Source organism: Borostomias antarcticus (genome assembly GCF_949987555.1).
Source record: "Borostomias antarcticus genome assembly, chromosome: 7".
NCBI classification, from domain to species: domain Eukaryota; kingdom Metazoa; phylum Chordata; class Actinopteri; order Stomiiformes; family Stomiidae; genus Borostomias; species Borostomias antarcticus.
Genome location: NC_140240.1, coordinates 25862852 through 25880835, shown reverse-complemented (window position 1 = coordinate 25880835; position 17984 = coordinate 25862852). Strand labels below are relative to the sequence as shown.

The 17984-nt window shown below is 45.9% G+C and overlaps 2 protein-coding genes across 7 annotated transcripts; both read right to left on the bottom strand.

Moving 5' to 3' along the window:
* Positions 1-2262: 2262 nt before the first annotated feature.
* Positions 2263-13472, bottom strand: aftpha (aftiphilin a). Of its 5 annotated transcripts, none has more exons than XM_084440678.1 (10): positions 13348-13472; positions 9719-11384; positions 9113-9273; positions 8875-9001; positions 8410-8466; positions 7625-7744; positions 7238-7301; positions 5252-5335; positions 4447-4570; positions 2263-2912 (listed from the first exon to the last, which is right to left on the bottom strand). In XM_084440678.1, the coding sequence occupies exons 2-10, from the start codon at positions 11339-11341 to the stop codon at positions 2768-2770; spliced, it is 2505 nt and encodes an 834-aa protein (XP_084296804.1). In that variant the 5' UTR covers positions 11342-11384; positions 13348-13472; the 3' UTR covers positions 2263-2767. The 5 variants fall into 5 exon arrangements, with proteins under 5 accessions (XP_084296804.1, XP_084296805.1, XP_084296806.1 ...); XM_084440679.1 differs by having other exon boundaries at positions 7238-7298; XM_084440680.1 differs by lacking the exon at positions 5252-5335 and having other exon boundaries at positions 7187-7301.
* Positions 13473-14386: 914 nt separating this feature from the next.
* On the bottom strand, positions 14387-17394 carry LOC311310898 (galectin-related protein-like). 2 transcript variants are annotated; one of them, XM_084440487.1, is made up of 5 exons: positions 17199-17394; positions 16652-16738; positions 15557-15645; positions 15111-15294; positions 14387-14886 (listed from the first exon to the last, which is right to left on the bottom strand). In XM_084440487.1, the coding sequence occupies exons 1-5, from the start codon at positions 17229-17231 to the stop codon at positions 14743-14745; spliced, it is 537 nt and encodes a 178-aa protein (XP_084296613.1). In that variant the 5' UTR covers positions 17232-17394; the 3' UTR covers positions 14387-14742. The 2 variants fall into 2 exon arrangements, with proteins under 2 accessions (XP_084296613.1, XP_084296612.1); XM_084440486.1 differs by lacking the exon at positions 17199-17394 and adding an exon at positions 16961-17081.
* Between the last annotated feature and the right edge of the window lie 590 nt (positions 17395-17984).

Here is a 17984-nt window from a genome sequence, read left to right as displayed (position 1 = left end):
TTGTCAGTGTCTTTGCATTCTATGTATGACATGTTTTAAATTGATAGGATTTGGCTGGAAATAGGATATTAACACTAGTACAACTCGTAGGCTCATTAGCCAGTTCAGACAACAGGAAATTCAAGTTATTTATTACCTTTCATTTCTGGTGTACATATATTTATTCTAACATGACACTAACGTTTTTGGTTGTACAGAACATAGAACGTGTTCAGCTAGAAATGTAGACCATTGTATGGTGAGTGATGACATGCTGTGTAATTCTATCATATGGGAGGGAGGGAAAAATCAGGACTCGCTGACCTTGAATCTGTGCCTTGTTCTATGCAACTTATATCAATTTGTCAAAAATGTTGATTATTTTTTATGTATAATGTGTGCATACGACCTTGATGCAATTACACTTTTGTAGTTATATTTTCTACAATAAATGGAAAGAAAATAATGTGTTGTTGCTCTGAGTGTTTACCTCGGGGGAATGTACAGTGATGCCCCCGAGATGAGTGGTAAATGACCCGCTACCGTTAGCAGGTCCCGTCACAATACTTCTGACAAATATTAATACTGTTTCATCTTACCCAGATTTTCTCGGACAATATTATTTTTAGCGAACCATTCTGGTGATATTACGTTTACAGAGGGGGTGGAAGTGCTCCCCATCACGGTGATAATACGCGGACTTACACCGTTCAGCGAGAGGCTGGTCATTCCCGTTTGGCCTCACAGCCGCGCGTGCATCAGTGTGCAACTCAGGAAGTGAAAATGGCTTCATCATGTGAAAACGTCCCCCCCCCCCAAAAAAAAAGTCAAAACGTCCACTTTGTTGTTTGTAGTAACTAGTGCTGGTGGAGTTTACGGGGTTTCCCGAGTGAATTCTTCCCACTAGAGGTTCATGTGGAAGGGAAAAAGGTACGTTTTTTTTGTCCACTCTCCTGTAGAAGATGGACATTCCTGGTTCCTATCTGTGTGGTCTGGGGTAGCTGAGACTACCTTAGAAAGAACTCAACCAGACAGTAGGAGCTCCCTCTATGCAGTCAGTGTTCAACACTGAAGCCCAGTTGCTTTCTGTATTTGATTATCGTTGATGTTTGGTAAGTTTCAGTATGACTGGTTTAGCATGAAACACATTCAATAGAGACTTGACAGTCCTGAGTACATATTCATCTCATTTGATAAATCCATACTAATGCTAAAAAGGCAATAAAGCAACAAAAACGTTATTTCTCTTAAATTATTTTAATTTCTTGTGTACACTAAAAGTAAATTTACACACTTAAAGTTTGAAAAGAACCCGGGCATGCATGTTAACCTTTTTACAGGCTCTTCAAGTGATTCATTTTTTCCATAGGAATTTTCCCATACATTTTACAGTCCATAGTTTTACTGTACACAGTCTAAAGCCACAGTGAACTATGATTACATCCATGTCATCTTTACAATGTGCAAAATCCTCCTGGGAACAGGTTGACAGTGGTACAATTAAACAAATTGCCAAAAATAAAAGAGAATGGACATCAAAACAACAAAAAGCACTTCATAACAGTGTATATAACCAAACACAGAAAAGCAGAAATTGGTCCCTTAATTCCTTTGCGATGCAGGTCAACCTTCAATCAGCTACTGGTATATATCCAGATTCGTTCAGTGTTCTGTGTCAGTGGTTTAAACCAATAACAGCAATAACAATAACAACATTCCCCTTCTCAGCCCATCCCCACCAAAACAAATAAGGAAACAAACAAACAAACAAGAGCGATTACTAAAGAACTCGATGGGACACAACGCAACCAACTGACATTTTCGTGGTTGTTGATCGACTGCATTGATGGGAGACAACAAAAAAAAGGCTACAGTTGAATCCTAGACTGAACGGGTATACGACGTTAACAACAGCGCATCTTAGCCATAGGTTCAGAAATCAGGATTTAAAATCTACGCCCTATATAAAACAACAACAGATAAAAACTAATGCCAACACAACAGGGAAAACATTCAGCTGGATTTTGCAGGCAGTGTGGTTTCAAGTCGTTTATATGTATATATATATATATATATATATATATATATATATATATACACACACACATATATATATACACATATATATATACACATATATATATACACATATATATATATATACACATATATACACACATATATATACATATATGCACATATATATACACACATTATACATATGTATATATATATATATATATATATATTTGTATAAGTATATAAGTCATATATATTCCACTTCACTTTATTCGACCCTTGCTCGAAGAACTTCAACCAGTGTTTCATATCCTCACAGAGACAAACATGTACACACTCCCACCACGGACGAACATAAAATCATCTTCAAAAAAAATGAGTGAAAACAACAAAAAAATCGTCCCTGATTATATACACATTGATTTTCCTATTATAAACGATACACCTTTTCTAGGACCTCGATCTATAAATTAACATCTCTATAAATATGCTCTTTCCTACTGTTAACGCAGCTTGCTCGTAGGCTAGGTCTGTCCCGAGTCTGACTCACCCACTTCCCATTCCGATGGACGATGGATCAATGCTTCAGTTGATTTAAAAGGCAAAATAATAATAATAATAATAATAACAGAGGAAAGAATAACTATGTTAAAAAGAGGTGAAAAAGAAACCTAAACGATGGTGTGGAAGCAAAGACGAGAGAGGTGGACCAGACAGCGTTAGGGGAGGAGCCGGAGGAGGAGGGGAGAGGGGGGCGAGGGTTCGGGGGTCAGTCTGGCGTGGGGTCGGCGCGGCCCAGTGGCGTCAGCGTGGCGGGGAACATCAGCACCTTGGCCTGCATGAAGGACAGGTCCGGCAGGCCGGCGATCACCTCCAACGCCTCCTCGCTCAGGTTCTCCTCCTTCCGGGGTTTCCTGGACAGTCGGAGAGAACCGAGATCCGCTCAGCCCTCCTGTCTGATGGCCGTGGAGGCCCGACGTGCTGCTGGGCAACTTTACTCCTGTTATCACTCAACATCACCCTCCATCACGATAACTACCGCTCACAACTACGGGAGCAATTGGGGGTTCAGTGCCTTGCCCAAGGACACTTCGACATGTCGTCAGGAGGAGCCGGGATTCGAACCACTGAGTCTACTCTACGATCATTGGACGACCCGCTCCATCTCGACTCCTGCCCTCCAGTGTTAGGTCACTGCTCATCATAAAGTGTAGGCTGTTCTCTGGCTCTGGAGAGGTCCCCCCACCCCTCTGCCTGGACAGTTAACCCCCTGACTGTTCTGATGGACTGGTCTCTCAATCCCACTCCCCTGCTCTTGCTGACCCCCCCGCCCCCTGACGGACCAACAACTGATCACTAGACACTTTAAGCACCTTGCACCTTGTTTATACAACTGACACTGAGTCTGCACTACTGTACACTCGAACACTTGAACCAACATCTGACAATAATTGAACATGTTGCCTATACAATAGACAATAACACATGACTCTTGCCTAAACAACAGACAACAACAACAACTGACTCTGCTCAACTCTATACTTGAATGGTATTTAATTGCACTGCCTATATCATGGACACATAGACATAGTCATCCATGATCGGATGGGGTGAGCAGATGAGGATACTGATAGACTGATCGACTATGGATACTAAATTGCCAGTTTGGGAACCTTTAAACGACTGGAGACTGGACTGAGGAACTGATTAGTGCTGATAAGATAAGACACTAAGATCAAGCGATGACATTCCAATGTACCTGTATTTGTTACACATGGCAAATAAACTTTTATTCTATTCTAACTGCTGCGCACGTGCACCTGTACCTGTTACACATGGCAAATAAACTTTCTATTCTATTCTAACTGCTGCGCACGTGCATTTCATGGAGTTCAAAGTATGGGGCTGCCAAAAGTGGCATTTGAAAAATAGCTCCATCTGGTGTTTCAAGGGACAGGACTAAGGTTTGCCTTTTTCACCATACAGAACCACAAATGTGTTTGTTGTCTATGGACAATGTGCTGTAGCTCAGTTGGTAGAGCGGGTCGTTCAATGATCGAAGGGTCAGTGGTTCGAATCCCGGCTTCGACTGTCCACATGTCGAAGTGTCCTTGAGCAAGACACCTAACCCCAAATTGCTCCCAATGAGCAGGTTGGCACCGCCATTGGTGTATGAATGGGTGAATGAGAGGCCATTGTAAAGCGATTTGAGTGCCGCTAAGGTGGAAAAGCGCTATATAAGTGCAGTCCATTTACCATTTTAACTCAATACCGTAACATTTGCACTTCAACAAATTGTAATTCAAGCGCACAAATGTTGCTTTATCTAGATTTGAATCTATATCCGACAAAGTCTCTCCTAGGACCTTGAATATTTGACAGTGAGGTAACTCAGCCTTGAGTACGTTTGGATGTTGGTGATATGGTGTGCAGCGCGTCGACGCTCACCTGGTTGAAGTGCTGGTTTTCTCCATGGTGGACATCAGGCGGGCGAAGGCGTCGGCCACGCGGCTGCCAGGGCCACTGGGGTCCAGTTTAGAGGTGGTCAGCTCGAACAGCTCCGGGTCCACTCCTTTACACACACAAACCCATGCACACACACACACGCGCATAAACGTGCACGCACGCACGCACGCACACACGCGCGCACACACACACACACACACACACACACACACACACACACACACAGTACATACATACATACTGATGTAATTCCTGTATATTCGCTTAAAAAATTACACACATAAAAGCAACTCCTTGGACAAAACACCCCGAAAATGAACTGTTTAAGAAATCATTCAAGAACAAAGCACAAAACATGTTGGCCACCAAACGGCAGGCGCCAAATGGTCAATCACGACACCCCTCCATCCACCCATGCATGATTCTCATTCCATCTGCTGAGTCAACAGACAACGGACAAAGAAAAAGGCTGAGTTTTGTTAGACAGCCTTAAGACGAGATACAGGAATTAGTCAAATGAATCATTCAAATAAAGGAAAGCAGAGGAGGGTAACGGTTCAGCCTGTAGACCTGGCTCAAATACAACTCGCAATTACTTGCAAATGCTTTCAAAAAAAGGTGCGCTTCATTTGATACGCCCGGGACAGAGCCCAATGGAGCGGTCCCGAGAGTGACGGAACCGAGGTCGATTCGGCCGCAACCTCAAATGCCAATTCAACTGTTTGAACGTATTTGATCCGGTGTATTTGACCCAGGCCGGCGGGGAGGCGTGTCCAGTGCTGCTGACCTGGGATGGAGGTGGAGCTGCCAGAGCCAGAGTCCTCCACGGGCCCAAAGAAATCGAGGTTGAGCAGAGACGAGCCTCCGCTCGCTTGACATTCAAAATGGCAGCCAAGGGGTTAAACACGGAGAAGAGTCAGAGGAGAAAGACGCACGTGAAGACAGGCAGCTTAGTGACATTAGTCACTGAGAGAGTTTGAGGGGATGCACTAAACTGACGGAAAGCGTAGCTTTGGTCATTAGAAAAGGTCGGGAAAAGAAGTGTCGTTTGACGGGTTAAATTTGGCGTTGACATTCGAAGGAACGACTCAAGAGGTGTGTTATTTACTTGCAGAAGAGAAGACTTGTTTGGAGAAATATTACTTAGAAATGTGGGGAGAATAAATCTATAGATTGATATGATTCTTAATTTGCTAAACGACATGCACAAATCATCAGAAAATTGCAAATCGTCCGATGACTGATAAAACTTAATCAGAAGTCACCTTTGGTGGTAATCAAAGACAAGCATGTGTGAACGCCATTTTGAGGGATATTACATGTCTGTTCAAAAATGTCAGTGTGGTCTCTTCATACTTTAAAGGACAGGAATTTAACATTATAAGCCATGTTATAAGGTTATTTACGATCATATACAACGGCTGATACCAAAGTTTCATCACCGGTGCACTCTCAAGATATAGCCCATCACCGCTAACACACTCAATGGATCCATAGGTGCATATAAAAAATCCCTCAAGAACACCATAAACTCTCGTCTTCAAAAACAGGAAACTCAGCAAACTCGTCACTGGTGGATGTTCTGACCAAAAAATCGCCACAAAGTATGCTTCAGATAGAGTTTTATTTATCATTTAGCATAGAACTATTTTCACTTGGGATGCACTGATGCATCGGCCGATGTTGGCCTTGTTGACTGCCATCGGCCCATTGGCAAATAAAATGACATTCACCGATGGTAGTGGCCGATTTTATGTCGCAACAATTACGTCTTTTTTTGTTCTTGCAAAATGTAGCCTACCAAGCTGCAGATTCGGAGAAGATCCGTGACGTAACGCCGCAAACGCATGTGTAATTTACTTTCAAATTCGGCGTTTTGGAACCAAACACTTAATTTCTTTGTTTCCCTGGCACAAAAGGGGGAATAAAAATTAAATAAAATAAACATCGGCCATCGGCTGGATTGTTATTTTAAACATCGGCATCGGCCCAGAATTTCGCAATCGGTGCATCTCTAATTTTCACTCACAGTACATACGTTTGTAAACTTCCGCTTGAACTTTGGAAGGTCTTGACTGAGTTTGGAGGCTACTGTAGAAGAGCCGCTTCCAGGTCATAGGTCAACACAACAACAAGTCGAGAAGCCTAGGATTGCTTGGCAGCTTATATTTCATTGATAATGTTAGAAGTTGTCGTTGTTGTCAATACAGATCAATGGATATAATATGATCAATAAAACCCGATCGGAAGCATACTTTGTGGCAATTTTTTTGCCAGAACATCAACGGACACCAGTGACGAGTCTGACGACTCAGTGAGTTTCCTGTTTTTGAAGACGAGAGTTTATGGTGTTTTTGAGGGATTTTGTCTATGCACCTATGGATCCATTGAGTGTGTTAGCGGCGACGGGCTATATCTTGAGAGTGCACCATTTGACGAAACCTCGATATCGTTGTATATGATCGTACATAACCTTATAACATGGCTTATAATGATCAATTCCAAACCTATCCTTCAATCAAGATCTCTACTTGACAATCACCCTCACTACCATGAGCAAGACCCAAGTAAAGAGAGCATAACCGTGGCAACATGGAGACTAGCTGTTGGCCGGTGAGAAGCTAAAGCAGCAGGTGGCTACAGAACTAGGAACTCTATTTACACAGAGAGGAATGGGGAGTGTCGCAGAGAAAAGACAGGTTAGTCTCTCGATGGAGCTTACGGGGCGCCTTTAGTCGTTCTGTAGCGGAGGTGGTTTGGGGGAGAGGCTTACCATCCAGGGGGTTAGTAAGGCCACTGCTACTCCAGTCAAACTGGACAGGCGGGAGGGTTTCCTGCTGGCATGAAGGAAAGGGGCGTTAGCCGAGGAGAGGGGGACGATAGTCCAGCTGGGGACAAATCATGGCTTGACATCGACAGTACTTATCTGATTAAGTGGTCTGCTTTTCCCCTTTAGAAAAACACTACAAGATATAGCCTTGATATAGTGCTGTCAGACTACAGTACATGAATACCATGTAAGCATTATATTATATTATACTATATTATATTATATTAAATTATATATGATTGGGTTTGTAGGCAAGTCTAATACACCCGTTGGCAGACAACTAAAACCATCTTAAATCAAACAGTGAGGAAACCACGGCCGTTCAGCTACCTGGGCTGTGCCCGAGGGACAAGTTATCTCGAGGGCCACTGGAGGTGCTTGTGCTATGGACGTGATCATCTCAGCGGCTGAGATGGGTTTCACTGGTTCTTTGGTGGGTTCCAGCATGCCCTGGGATCAAGAGAGACAGGGCCGTTACATATCCCAAAGCATTTCAGATGCAGCTGTGAGTGAGGGTTTAGGGACGGGGGAAAAATAGAACATTTTTGCAACTTGGTGACAAATCTGTCTGCATTCCTGCCACAGAGCTCCCAACCCTTTAAATGTCTAGCTGCATACCAAGGACTGGAATGGGGAGCTGAATAGTACTGATAAGATACTGGATAAGCGGTGTCAACAATTCAAATTTACCTTTACCTGTATTTGTTAAACATGGCAAATAAACTTTCTATTCTATTCTGTTGGAAAGAAAACATGCCTCACACTTCCCATGAGCCATCGGTATTCAAAGCCTGTTAAGTTGGATGAAGTTGAATCGAGCCTGAAACACAATTTACATCTCTAGCCTATTTACTATTACGATCAGCTGCTAAATGCAGCTGTAGATTAAAGATGTTATGCTTTGCTCGTCTTTCAGCTAGATGTATGCTCTGATGAAGGTCGAATAGGCCGAAAGCTCAGCAATTAAAGGTGAAGTGCACTGCACTGATCTAAGTGTGCCGAAATCCTTTTCTACTATTTGGAGCGACACAAAAGTGACCAGAGGGATGATGGTCTGGAGGTGGGGACGAATGTCCGGTGGTCTGGAGGTGAAGACGAATGTCCGGTGGACTCACCAGGCTGGCAGCGTACATGGGGACTATGACCGGCTGCTTCTTCTGACCTGTGTAGAGCTGTGTGGAGAGAAGAAGAGCCGGACGCTTTAGAATGCTTGGCTCTGACCCACACGCTGTAACATCATCTGGAAGGCATTTCTTTGGATGGTACCCCCAGTAGACAATAGTCACCGACTATCATCTAACCTTAAACCATTTAACAGAGTTGTAATCGATACTTTTAACAGTCTATAGGGCATCTAAAGGGCCCCTATAAATAGAGCCTAGTGTTGGCAGTGTTTGTTTTTTTATTAGACGGACAGGAGAGGTCAAAACAATCTTGCATAATTAATAGGAGCTGCCGTCAACATGGCCGACGTCTTGCTCCGCTGCCGCGCGCCTACGCGAGGCCGTTAATAATGGGGGAAGGTCACAGGAAGGGCGGGGGGGGGTGCGGTAAACCCGGTGACCGCGGGCGGAACTCACGATGTTCCTGGTGTCGATGCCCAGGGAGCAGAGCAGGGTCTTGTTGCTGTGCGAGCCGCCCCACTGGTGGCGCAGGCCGAAGGCGTCGTGGACGTCCTGCAGCTGCCTCCACACGTCACGCAGACCCCTGTGGGAACGGGGCCGGGCGGCATCCGACCGCCACGCGAAAAGGACGTGGGTTATCGCAATAGTTAATCAGAAATCATCCATAATGATAAATAAATAATTGATTTCTCACCCGTCGTCTGGCGCGCCGGCCTCCTCATCCTCTCCGCGTTGCGGCTGCTCGGGGGGCTCCAGCAGGGTTTTCAGGGAGAGCACCTGTTCCCCCAGCTGAGGCACGGGGTTCTCGGGGAAGGTGGCCTGAAAGAGCTTCTCCAGCCGGCCGGACAGCGACGCCTGATCGCGGAACGCACACAACAAGTAAGGTCAAGGCGTCCGCGGCCCACATCCGCTTTGGAAAGCTTGCCCGTTGTGTGCTTAAGTCAAGCCTTATCATGCAGTCACGGGACCCGGCTAATACAATACGACGACAGGCACTGCTTAAGTAACCAAAAGTGTAGCAGATCTCCAATGGACTGCCGTACCCCTGTTACAGTAGTACAGGGAAAACCTTTTGTTTAATCTCAACGGTGTACAGTAGAGGTTGAGAATGCCCTGCCTGGTCACATTCCTGAGGCAGGTGTGCCGGCGTCCCACTCTTGTGAGAAACGCCATCGTGCGCATCAGAATTCCCCCCGCTAGTATTCTGCATGAGCGAACGCACCGAGCCACACAGCGACCATGATTGGTTTTACGCTACCTCCGATAGGGTGACCTCACGGTCCCGTGGGGGGGGACTTACCGATAGGCTATCTCTCCTGCCGGCGTCGTCGCTGGCGGGGGGAGGGGCCGCCGCCGTCGCCATCCCGCCCCCCTCCCGCCATTCGTCCTCACTGTCCTCCGGCGGCGCAACGCTCTGCTCCTCACCGAAGGCGGCCCAGGAGTCGGCCTCCGCTTGGCCCCGCCCGGGCTCGTCGAAGGCGTTCCACCCGGCGTCCGCTCCGGCGTCCGCCGAGCTAAAGTCTGCGAAACTGTCACTGCTGGGAAAGTCTGCGAACCCCTCCCCGCCCTCGGCCTCTGCGACGCCGGCGTGACGTGTCGGGGGGGCGTCGAAGTCGCCGAATTCCTCGTCGTCCGCCATTTCCTGCGCAGGTGCGGTCGACCCCCCTCGTTCTTGCATCTCTGGCTGTTCGAAATCGGCGAAGCCCTGCCCGCCGAACGAGCCCGCGTCCCCGAAGTCGCCGAAGTCCCCGTCGTCTTCCTCCTCCTCCTCCGCCAGCTGGCTGTGGTCGGCGGGCGTGGCCGTCTCCTCTTGGAGGGGCGGCGACGGCGCCGAGCCCGTCGTGCTGGCATCGCCGTACTCCTCCAGGGCGTCCGTCGACAGCGGGCGCCCCAGCGACGTCTCCGTCTCCGTTTCCGTCTCCGTGCCGGACCCCTTCTCGTCCGCGTTCGTCGAGACGACTCCTCCCCCTCCTCCTCCCTCCTCGGACCCTTCCGAATCCGTGCCGTTCTGGCCGACGGGTCCCTTAGTGCAAGCCGCCTTAGCGGCGGAGTGCTCGTGCGCTGTGTCCCTTTTTTCCGAGGTTGTGGAGCTGCCGTCCGCGCGGACGCCCTCGTCCCCGTTGCTCTGTCCGTCGGGGGCGTCCCTGACGTCGTCCTCTGAGTCGCTTCCCTGCTCTGTGTTTGAATGCTGCCGGCAGGCGCTCTCCTCCGTCGGCCAATTGCCCCCTACGGAATTGTCCGAATCCCCGCCCAAGTCTGTCGCTGGGGGGCCGGGGTGCCCTTGGATGTCCGCGTTCGAGAAGGCGGCGAAATCCGCAAAGTCGTCGTCGTCCGGCGGGCCGGTAGGCCTGTCCGCCGTGCGCTCCGCGGTGGCTCCCGTCTGGTGGGAGCGGACGGAATTCTGGGGTGAGGAAGAGGGGGAGGGGGAGGACCCCCGTACTTCGAATGTGGCAAAGCCGTTCGTCAGGACCTCGTCGCTGCCGCCGCCACCGTTGCAATCGACAGACTCGCCGCAGGTCTGGACGCTCCCAGAGGGGGTCGGCGAATTCGAACGACGGCGGGGTCGCGAGCGGTCGACGTGCTTTCTCGGCTCCTCGGAGTTGACAGTTCTGTCGGGAGGACGGCCGTCCCCTCCCGGCACCACGCCGTTGGGCCTCGGGGGATCGTCGGCCGGAGCCCGACTCGTGGGGCCGGGGCTGAGGTTTGAGATCCCGACGACCCCTCCGTTGTTGAGGAGCTCGGGGGGCGAGGTGGCGTTCAGCGTCTGGTTCTGGTTGAAGGTGGCCGGGGTGTCGAACTCGGTGAAGCTGACGCTGTTGGGGACTCCGGAGAAGCCGCCAAAGTCCCCGAACTCGTCGTCCTCGTCCTCGTCCTCCATTGGGGGCGGGGAGGAGGAGTACATGCGGATCACATCTGGCTCCATGGTCCTGTCGCAATCCTACACGTCCTCGAGGTTACAAGTCCTGCTGGGGGGGAATAAGACAGACACTCGTGTCAGGATTCATCTGATGAGAATGCCTAATTAATTTCCCTGTCCTGAAGACATATCTGATGTAGGAAATGCGCAAAACATCAAATTAAACAGTGATTCGACACCAAGTTTTTTGGGTAAAGGACTACATACTAAGACTGGCTGTGATCCAGTGGGTTGTGAGTGACCTGGGAGGAATAGCAGTCTCTCGATAGTGCTCCAGAGCCTATTAGCCATGTCTGTAGTGTTGCTAAAGGCTTAACTTAAATCAAATTACTAGAGACCAAAAGTGGACAGATTGTTTTCAAATTGACAGTAATTAAGTGCTGAGAGGGATGTGGCGCCGCAAAAGCAGGAAGAGAGAGGAGGGGAAGCCAAGTTGAGATTTTCTCAGAGCATTGGTTAGAAACCCATAGACAAGAGAGATGCATTTGGAAACAGATTCGCTTCTGAAAAGGAGTTTCCCACTAGGCTTGCTTCAATCAATAACGCTGGAGACAACTTTGTGTTTGCATTGACCCAAGGGCAATGACATGAGCCATGTTGAGACACTGTATTTTTGTGCCTGTAGTTAATTATCCAACATACTAATGGCCTGCACAGCACACTCAAACCCTACAGCCACTAATCATACAACAGTAAGGCCTATCCTGTAAGTTGACACATTGCTTTTGAGGAGTGAATTTCTGCCCTGAGGATCTAGATCTGACTAAAATAAGTTGCCCGTCATCATTTCTTTTATAACAAAAACAGCACGTGCCTGATCTTAAAGGCTACATGGTTCAAGATAGCTAATTAGTTAATATAACCAGGATCATATTTTCAGCCAAATTTGGATATCACATTGATCCCATTTTGATTCCTGACCCAAAACATGTTTCACCTTACATCCCAAATGGACACAGAGACTACAAACTATTAACTAGTCACTTAACAGATTAATTTATTTAGCTAGGTTTGATGTTCCAATACACTCAAAAGTAAATTAATATTTAATGGGTTGAATTGGGCGTTCTAAGAGCATAGGCTCATTTAAATGACAATTGAGAGCTGTTGTTGTTGTTGTTTTTTTGGGGGGGGGGGTCCTAGTGTGCGTTTCCCGTGCCTGTCTTTTTTAGGAATAAATATGAGGGAATTTGAAGCACTTAAAACAGGTGCTTCTGAGTGTGACAGCAAAATACGTAGCTAACGTTATCTAGCTGCCTAGCACTTAGTAACCCTCTAGTGGATAACTAGCTCGCTCGTTACCTTCACGACACCCCAACCCTGGCCAAGGCGAGTACAAGAGACAAGGCACGGGATGTCAGTTAGTTTGCTGCTGTTTTGATCCCAGCATCCAGTACAGTGCCTTTGCAGCTAGCTAGCTAGCTAACGTTCAACTATCAGCTAAGATTCCAGAGCTAGCTAGCGTTAACTGAAACTGGCTAGGTTGTCAAGATTAGCTGGAGTGGCTCGGTTACTTGCTATCATGAAAGACACCGGCTAAAGTTAGCTCTCGCAGGGAACCCTCGGGCTATTCAGCTAACGTTAGGCCATGGAAAACACCTTGTATGATCGTCTCCAACACAGGACTGGGCGAGGATAGCTAGCCTAGCTACACTACTAGCCACCAGTACTAGCTCGCAACAACACAGCTAGCTAACTAGCTAGCTAGCTCGCTACAACAGTTAACAGTTAGCCAGCTTCAAGCCTGTTTACTGATACAAATGTTAATCTTAGAAAGTAATCGCCTGACAACAAACTATTTTGATTTGCTGCTGAGCTAGAAGGAGGACTAGCTAGCTAGCCAACACAAACTTAAGTAGCTGCGTAGCTAGCGAGATAGTAGCTAGGCAAAGAAGCATCACCCAGCTTGTCCTGCTCCACTAACGTCAACAAGCTAGCCAGCTAGCTAACGATATCTAGCAGGCTGTGTATCCGGGTTTGTTGCAGGACGCAAAACACAGCATTAAACATACCTTATTATATTGACCCTTCATTTCCATTGCTCGGGTGAAGTAGACACTTGCTATAGACTGGAAATCATAGCCAGCAAAACATCAAGGTGAGAAGCTGTTCGCACTGTTACCAAACTACCGTTGAGTCAGCCGGTTATGATGATCCTCTTCTCTAGAACACTACCCAGCATGCAACAAGAGCTGTGGTGTGGCTCAAAGCTCAGGGCTCACCCACTGAGATCACCATCCACAACTTGCAATCTATTGTATGCGCAGAAACTATGCAGGAGCGACAGGTCTTATTAGACGTTCATCTAGTAATCGAAGTAGCCTATCTAGTACTAATATAGATGAAGAAGTCATATAATCCGTATAGGACTTCTTCATACCTACTAGATAGGCTACTTGGATAGATGAACGGCTAATAAGACAATGCATAGTTTCTGCTTTCATATAGTAGCCTATAAGGAACGACTCCAGCCTCCTTGGATAACAGACTTCATCTGCAGGTCAGTGTCTGTCACTGTATCCGCCCGTCATTGTTGTCGATTGATGGTCATTCCAAGTCTACCACATCCACACAAAGGAGGTTAAACTTGGTGTGGATTAAGTAGTTACACACGAGGGTCAAACTTTAAGGGGGTCAAACTCATAACTTTCCTTTCCACGTGCTCTGTGAGTACCCACTGCCCCCAATATATAGGTCAATATCTTTCCTGATAACAAATTCTTCAAATTATTGTCACCTGACAAATGACACGAGTAGCCTATAGAGTTAATAGTAACTGAAAAGTCTTTATGCAACTGAATTACACAATAATAATAATAATAATTTTTATTATTATTATTGTAAGAATTACAATAATATACATTTTTGAATATATTTTGATTAAAAGACTACTTAACAGATTAATTGGACAAGCCTCGTGACAGTCAAGAAGGCAGGAAACGGAAAGAATCATTATGAATGCCTAAATAAATAAATAAATAATTATTATTATTAGGATATTATTATTATTTATTATTATTAATATCAATAATAATAATAATAAAACTTCCTACATTTTCTGGCAACTAATGATGTTGATGTTTATGATTCATTGATTTATACAGTACACATTACAGTTTATACAGTACACATTAGCTTGCTGGGTTCCTCACTATCATAATCATGTACATTTATATAACATGTACGTACCATATATATATATATATATAGATATACATACAAAGATATATAATATAGATAGATCTGTCACAGCGTAGCAAATGTTATATTTCAGTATAATCTAAAACATAATTAACAGCCCCACATTTATTTGCTGAATTTATACAGAGCTGGAAACAACATGCAACGAGTTCAGGGTGCATCTTCACTTGTGTGAGGTCAGTCCGATGTTGGGTCCCCATGACATACTAACCTAATTTGGTAATGGTCAGACTACCAGTGATCCTTAACGTGTCAATGTCCTGGAGGGTTGGCAGCCGGTGGTAAAAATCAAAGAGTTGGTGTCCATCCACGAGTACGATGAACCTCAGCCGTTCGCAGTGGATCTCGATCTGGTGGAGAAAGGAGGAAGTTTAACAATCCTGTTCCTCTCTGTGGGCCTGAAAGAGTGAAGCATGACTATGTTTCCTCACTTCTACAATTACATTTCGAAATCTGTGCATCCTTGAGCACTCTCAGACTCTATACTTCTGCATGTCAGGTTTCAGTGACACCAGCTGTAGCCGAGGCAGAGACGGGCCGCTGAGGGGTGAAGTTGTGACGTTGTGGCTGATACCCGGAAAGGCTGACCCTGGATGAACGGGAAGTAGGGGATGGGCCTCTCGGCGTCTCCCCAGGCGCCCGACACGCAGGCCTGGCGCAGGAACTGGCGGTCTTTGAACCTGGCGCAGAGCTCCAGGGCCACGTCGGCGGGCGGCCCCTCCGCCGTGCCGCGGCCACACGTCAGGCTGACGACGATCCTGAGGAGCCACGCACACGCCAGAAGGTCAGTGTTTCACCGCGGCCGAGCCTCAGAAGTCTTTCGTGGTCTCCTTCACGTTGAAGGGGGGGTCAGAGGTTACTTCAGTGTTTTCAGAATGAGGCGAGGATAGAGGACATGGAGAATCGAGGACTCCTGCATGCGTTTTTACTCTGCAGTTCACAGTAACTAGCAAACAACAGGATATAAAGGTTAACAACACCAAAAATGGCTGTTATTACAGTTACTAAAAGCTGGTTTACCTGTCAGGGTGAGGATTCACTATTCCCATCACAATGATTTTCTTCCCCAGCCTCATTCCCCCTTTGATACGACCTCTGAAAGGAACTGCCTGAGCACATACAAATACACACACACACACACACACACACACACACACACACACACATATTTACAACCCAGGGGCAATGTTGATATTTATTTTGGAATATGAGATCAATCGGCATATTTAGATAACTGTAATTACTAGTAGTCATAGTAGGTACTTGAACCCGGGGAGTAATTGTACTTTACAGCATCAAAAGATAACAAAAGTAACACAATCCAGATACAAATGTACAATATATACAAAATATACAGAAATCCAAATAGACCTACAAGAGTACAAATATACAAGTGTATAACATTAGGTGTTTCCTTAGCATGCCTAGACTGTGCAAACATTGAGCAAACAAGCCTAATGTGTGCATGATTCACTAGACTGTGCAAAATAATAAACAATACTGTAAAATGATTCATTTTATTTATTCACAGCATTTTTCGTTCAAATCAAAGCTTTATTTGTATAGCACATTTCATACCCAGAGGCAACACAATGCGCTTTACAGAGAACAAGGTAGGTGGGCATACGACCCACTCTCTACATATTCCAGAGGGAAGGAAAAAAACAGTATCACCCAGGGGCCAGAAAAGTGAGCTGGAAAAATTCTTCCCTGATCCCTCTCAACAAGGCGATCGAGCAAGCTCCTGGAGTATGTTTGTCTACCGGCTAAGAACATTTATAAAGCAATAAATTACATTAAATTACATTTTCAGAGTAAGAGAGGCTAAAAACATCATAGGAGAGACATGGCAAACACTGGTGTATGTCTTTGTGTGCGTGAATGTGCCTGGGCCCAGATAGAGGCAGGGGTTGGTGTAGGGAGGGGGTAGGAAAAGGATACGGACCCGGGTTAGGGTGAGGGGAAGGGGGGACTAGGTCCAGGCCTAAAGCCAGAAGTGGACTGGTGTATGTCTGTGTGTACCTGTGTTAACTAATTTATTCGTTGTCAGACAATCTCAAAGTGCTGATGTGTGCACGATTCATGTAAGAATATATTTAAGAAAGCATATCTTACCAGACTTCTCAGGATGTCTTGGTCAGGAGAGGTGGGGCGGCATTTATCAATTCTTCTTCTGTTAGAATGGGCATCAGTCTCAGTTTTCTAAGAAATAGGATGAGGAAGTTGATTGCTCTACTCAGCTTTATTCAGGGAACTATTTATTTATTTATAGACCATATTAAAACATAAACCTGGGAATACAAACACATTACATCGAATGTGAAAAAACATTATTGAAAATACATTACATCTAATAGGTTTTCAATATCAAAACATATTTAGATCATATTAACTTATGTTATTATACTAGGATGTTGTGCATACAATGTAATCACGCGCCGTGACATGACAGCAGGCAGCCAGGAGTTGTAGCCGGTTGGACCACATTCCATTGGGAATTATGGCAAAGTCTATTTGCGCCACGGCACGTCAGTGACTCTAAAGCCTATAGAAGTCCCCAGATAAGACATTTTAGACAGTTGTCGAAATGTCTTATTAAACCGCATTTCTAAGCTAGTTTGAGCACTTAAATAGCATATTTACATTAAATGTGTCTACTTACATTTTTGTTCTTTACTGTAAACCGTTCCGCCATTTTGACCAAGTGGAAAAATAAGCTAATTGATCAGGTGAGCGGAGTTGCGCACAACGAGTTTGCACCCTGTCTGTCCGGCGATGGTGATGCTGGAATTTGGAAAATAATATATTGTGGAAGACTTGCCTGCCTGCTTGCTTGCCTGCCTGCTTACTTGCCTGCTTACTTTCTCGTCTCAGTGCTGACGTAAGCAAACGTTTAATCCTCGTGGTTATAATCAGCTGGCTCTTTTCTTCTTCAGTTATGAACAGTAGGCTAGTCGTCGTCCAGCCGTGGCAGAGACAGGAGAGGGGCTGCCCTACAAACCACAGGGTAGACCTTTAAGCATACAGGCCACCATCATACAATTCAGTATTTAGGAAACATTGTCACCCAAATGCTGTTGACCTTTAGCCTAATAATAGTAACAAACCATGTACAATTATGTGCAGCGGCTGAACCTTTCGCAGCAGTGAAAACAAACTGATTAAATGTAAAGTTTGACACAATAAGCAGAAACTGATAGGACTTCTTGATTTACCCCGATGATAATCAAACTAGAAAAGGGTTTCTCCGAGTGAGCGCATACCTCCGCCCATGATGCATGTTGCACGGCTTAAATCAGTTTTTTGTATTGATAAGCAGTTGGTAGCCTACTTGGAAGTTCAAGTTACCATGGAATGTTGAACTACCACTGCCTCTGCAGGAAAAGCCCACACCAAGTCCAGCCAGTATGTATGGGTAAATACTTCCCATGGCAAAATTACACGTGAC

Coding starts and splice junctions, on each gene's coding strand:
- LOC311310898 (XM_084440486.1), bottom strand. CDS start 17,023: ATGTGGTCCAACCGGCTACAACTCCTGGCTGCCTGCTGTCATGTCACG. Junction 15,646..16,651: donor AAGACATCCTGAGAAGTCTG/GTAAGATATGCT, acceptor GTATGTGCTCAG/GCAGTTCCTTTCAGAGGTCG. Junction 14,887..15,110: donor TCCAGGGTCAGCCTTTCCGG/GTATCAGCCACA, acceptor TTTCTCCACCAG/ATCGAGATCCACTGCGAACG.
- aftpha (XM_084440678.1), bottom strand. CDS start 11,341: ATGGAGCCAGATGTGATCCGCATGTACTCCTCCTCCCCGCCCCCAATG. Junction 9,002..9,112: donor GCCGGCGCGCCAGACGACGG/GTGAGAAATCAA, acceptor CCGTTCCCACAG/GGGTCTGCGTGACGTGTGGA. Junction 5,336..7,237: donor CCTTACTAACCCCCTGGATG/GTAAGCCTCTCC, acceptor TTGAATGTCAAG/CGAGCGGAGGCTCGTCTCTG.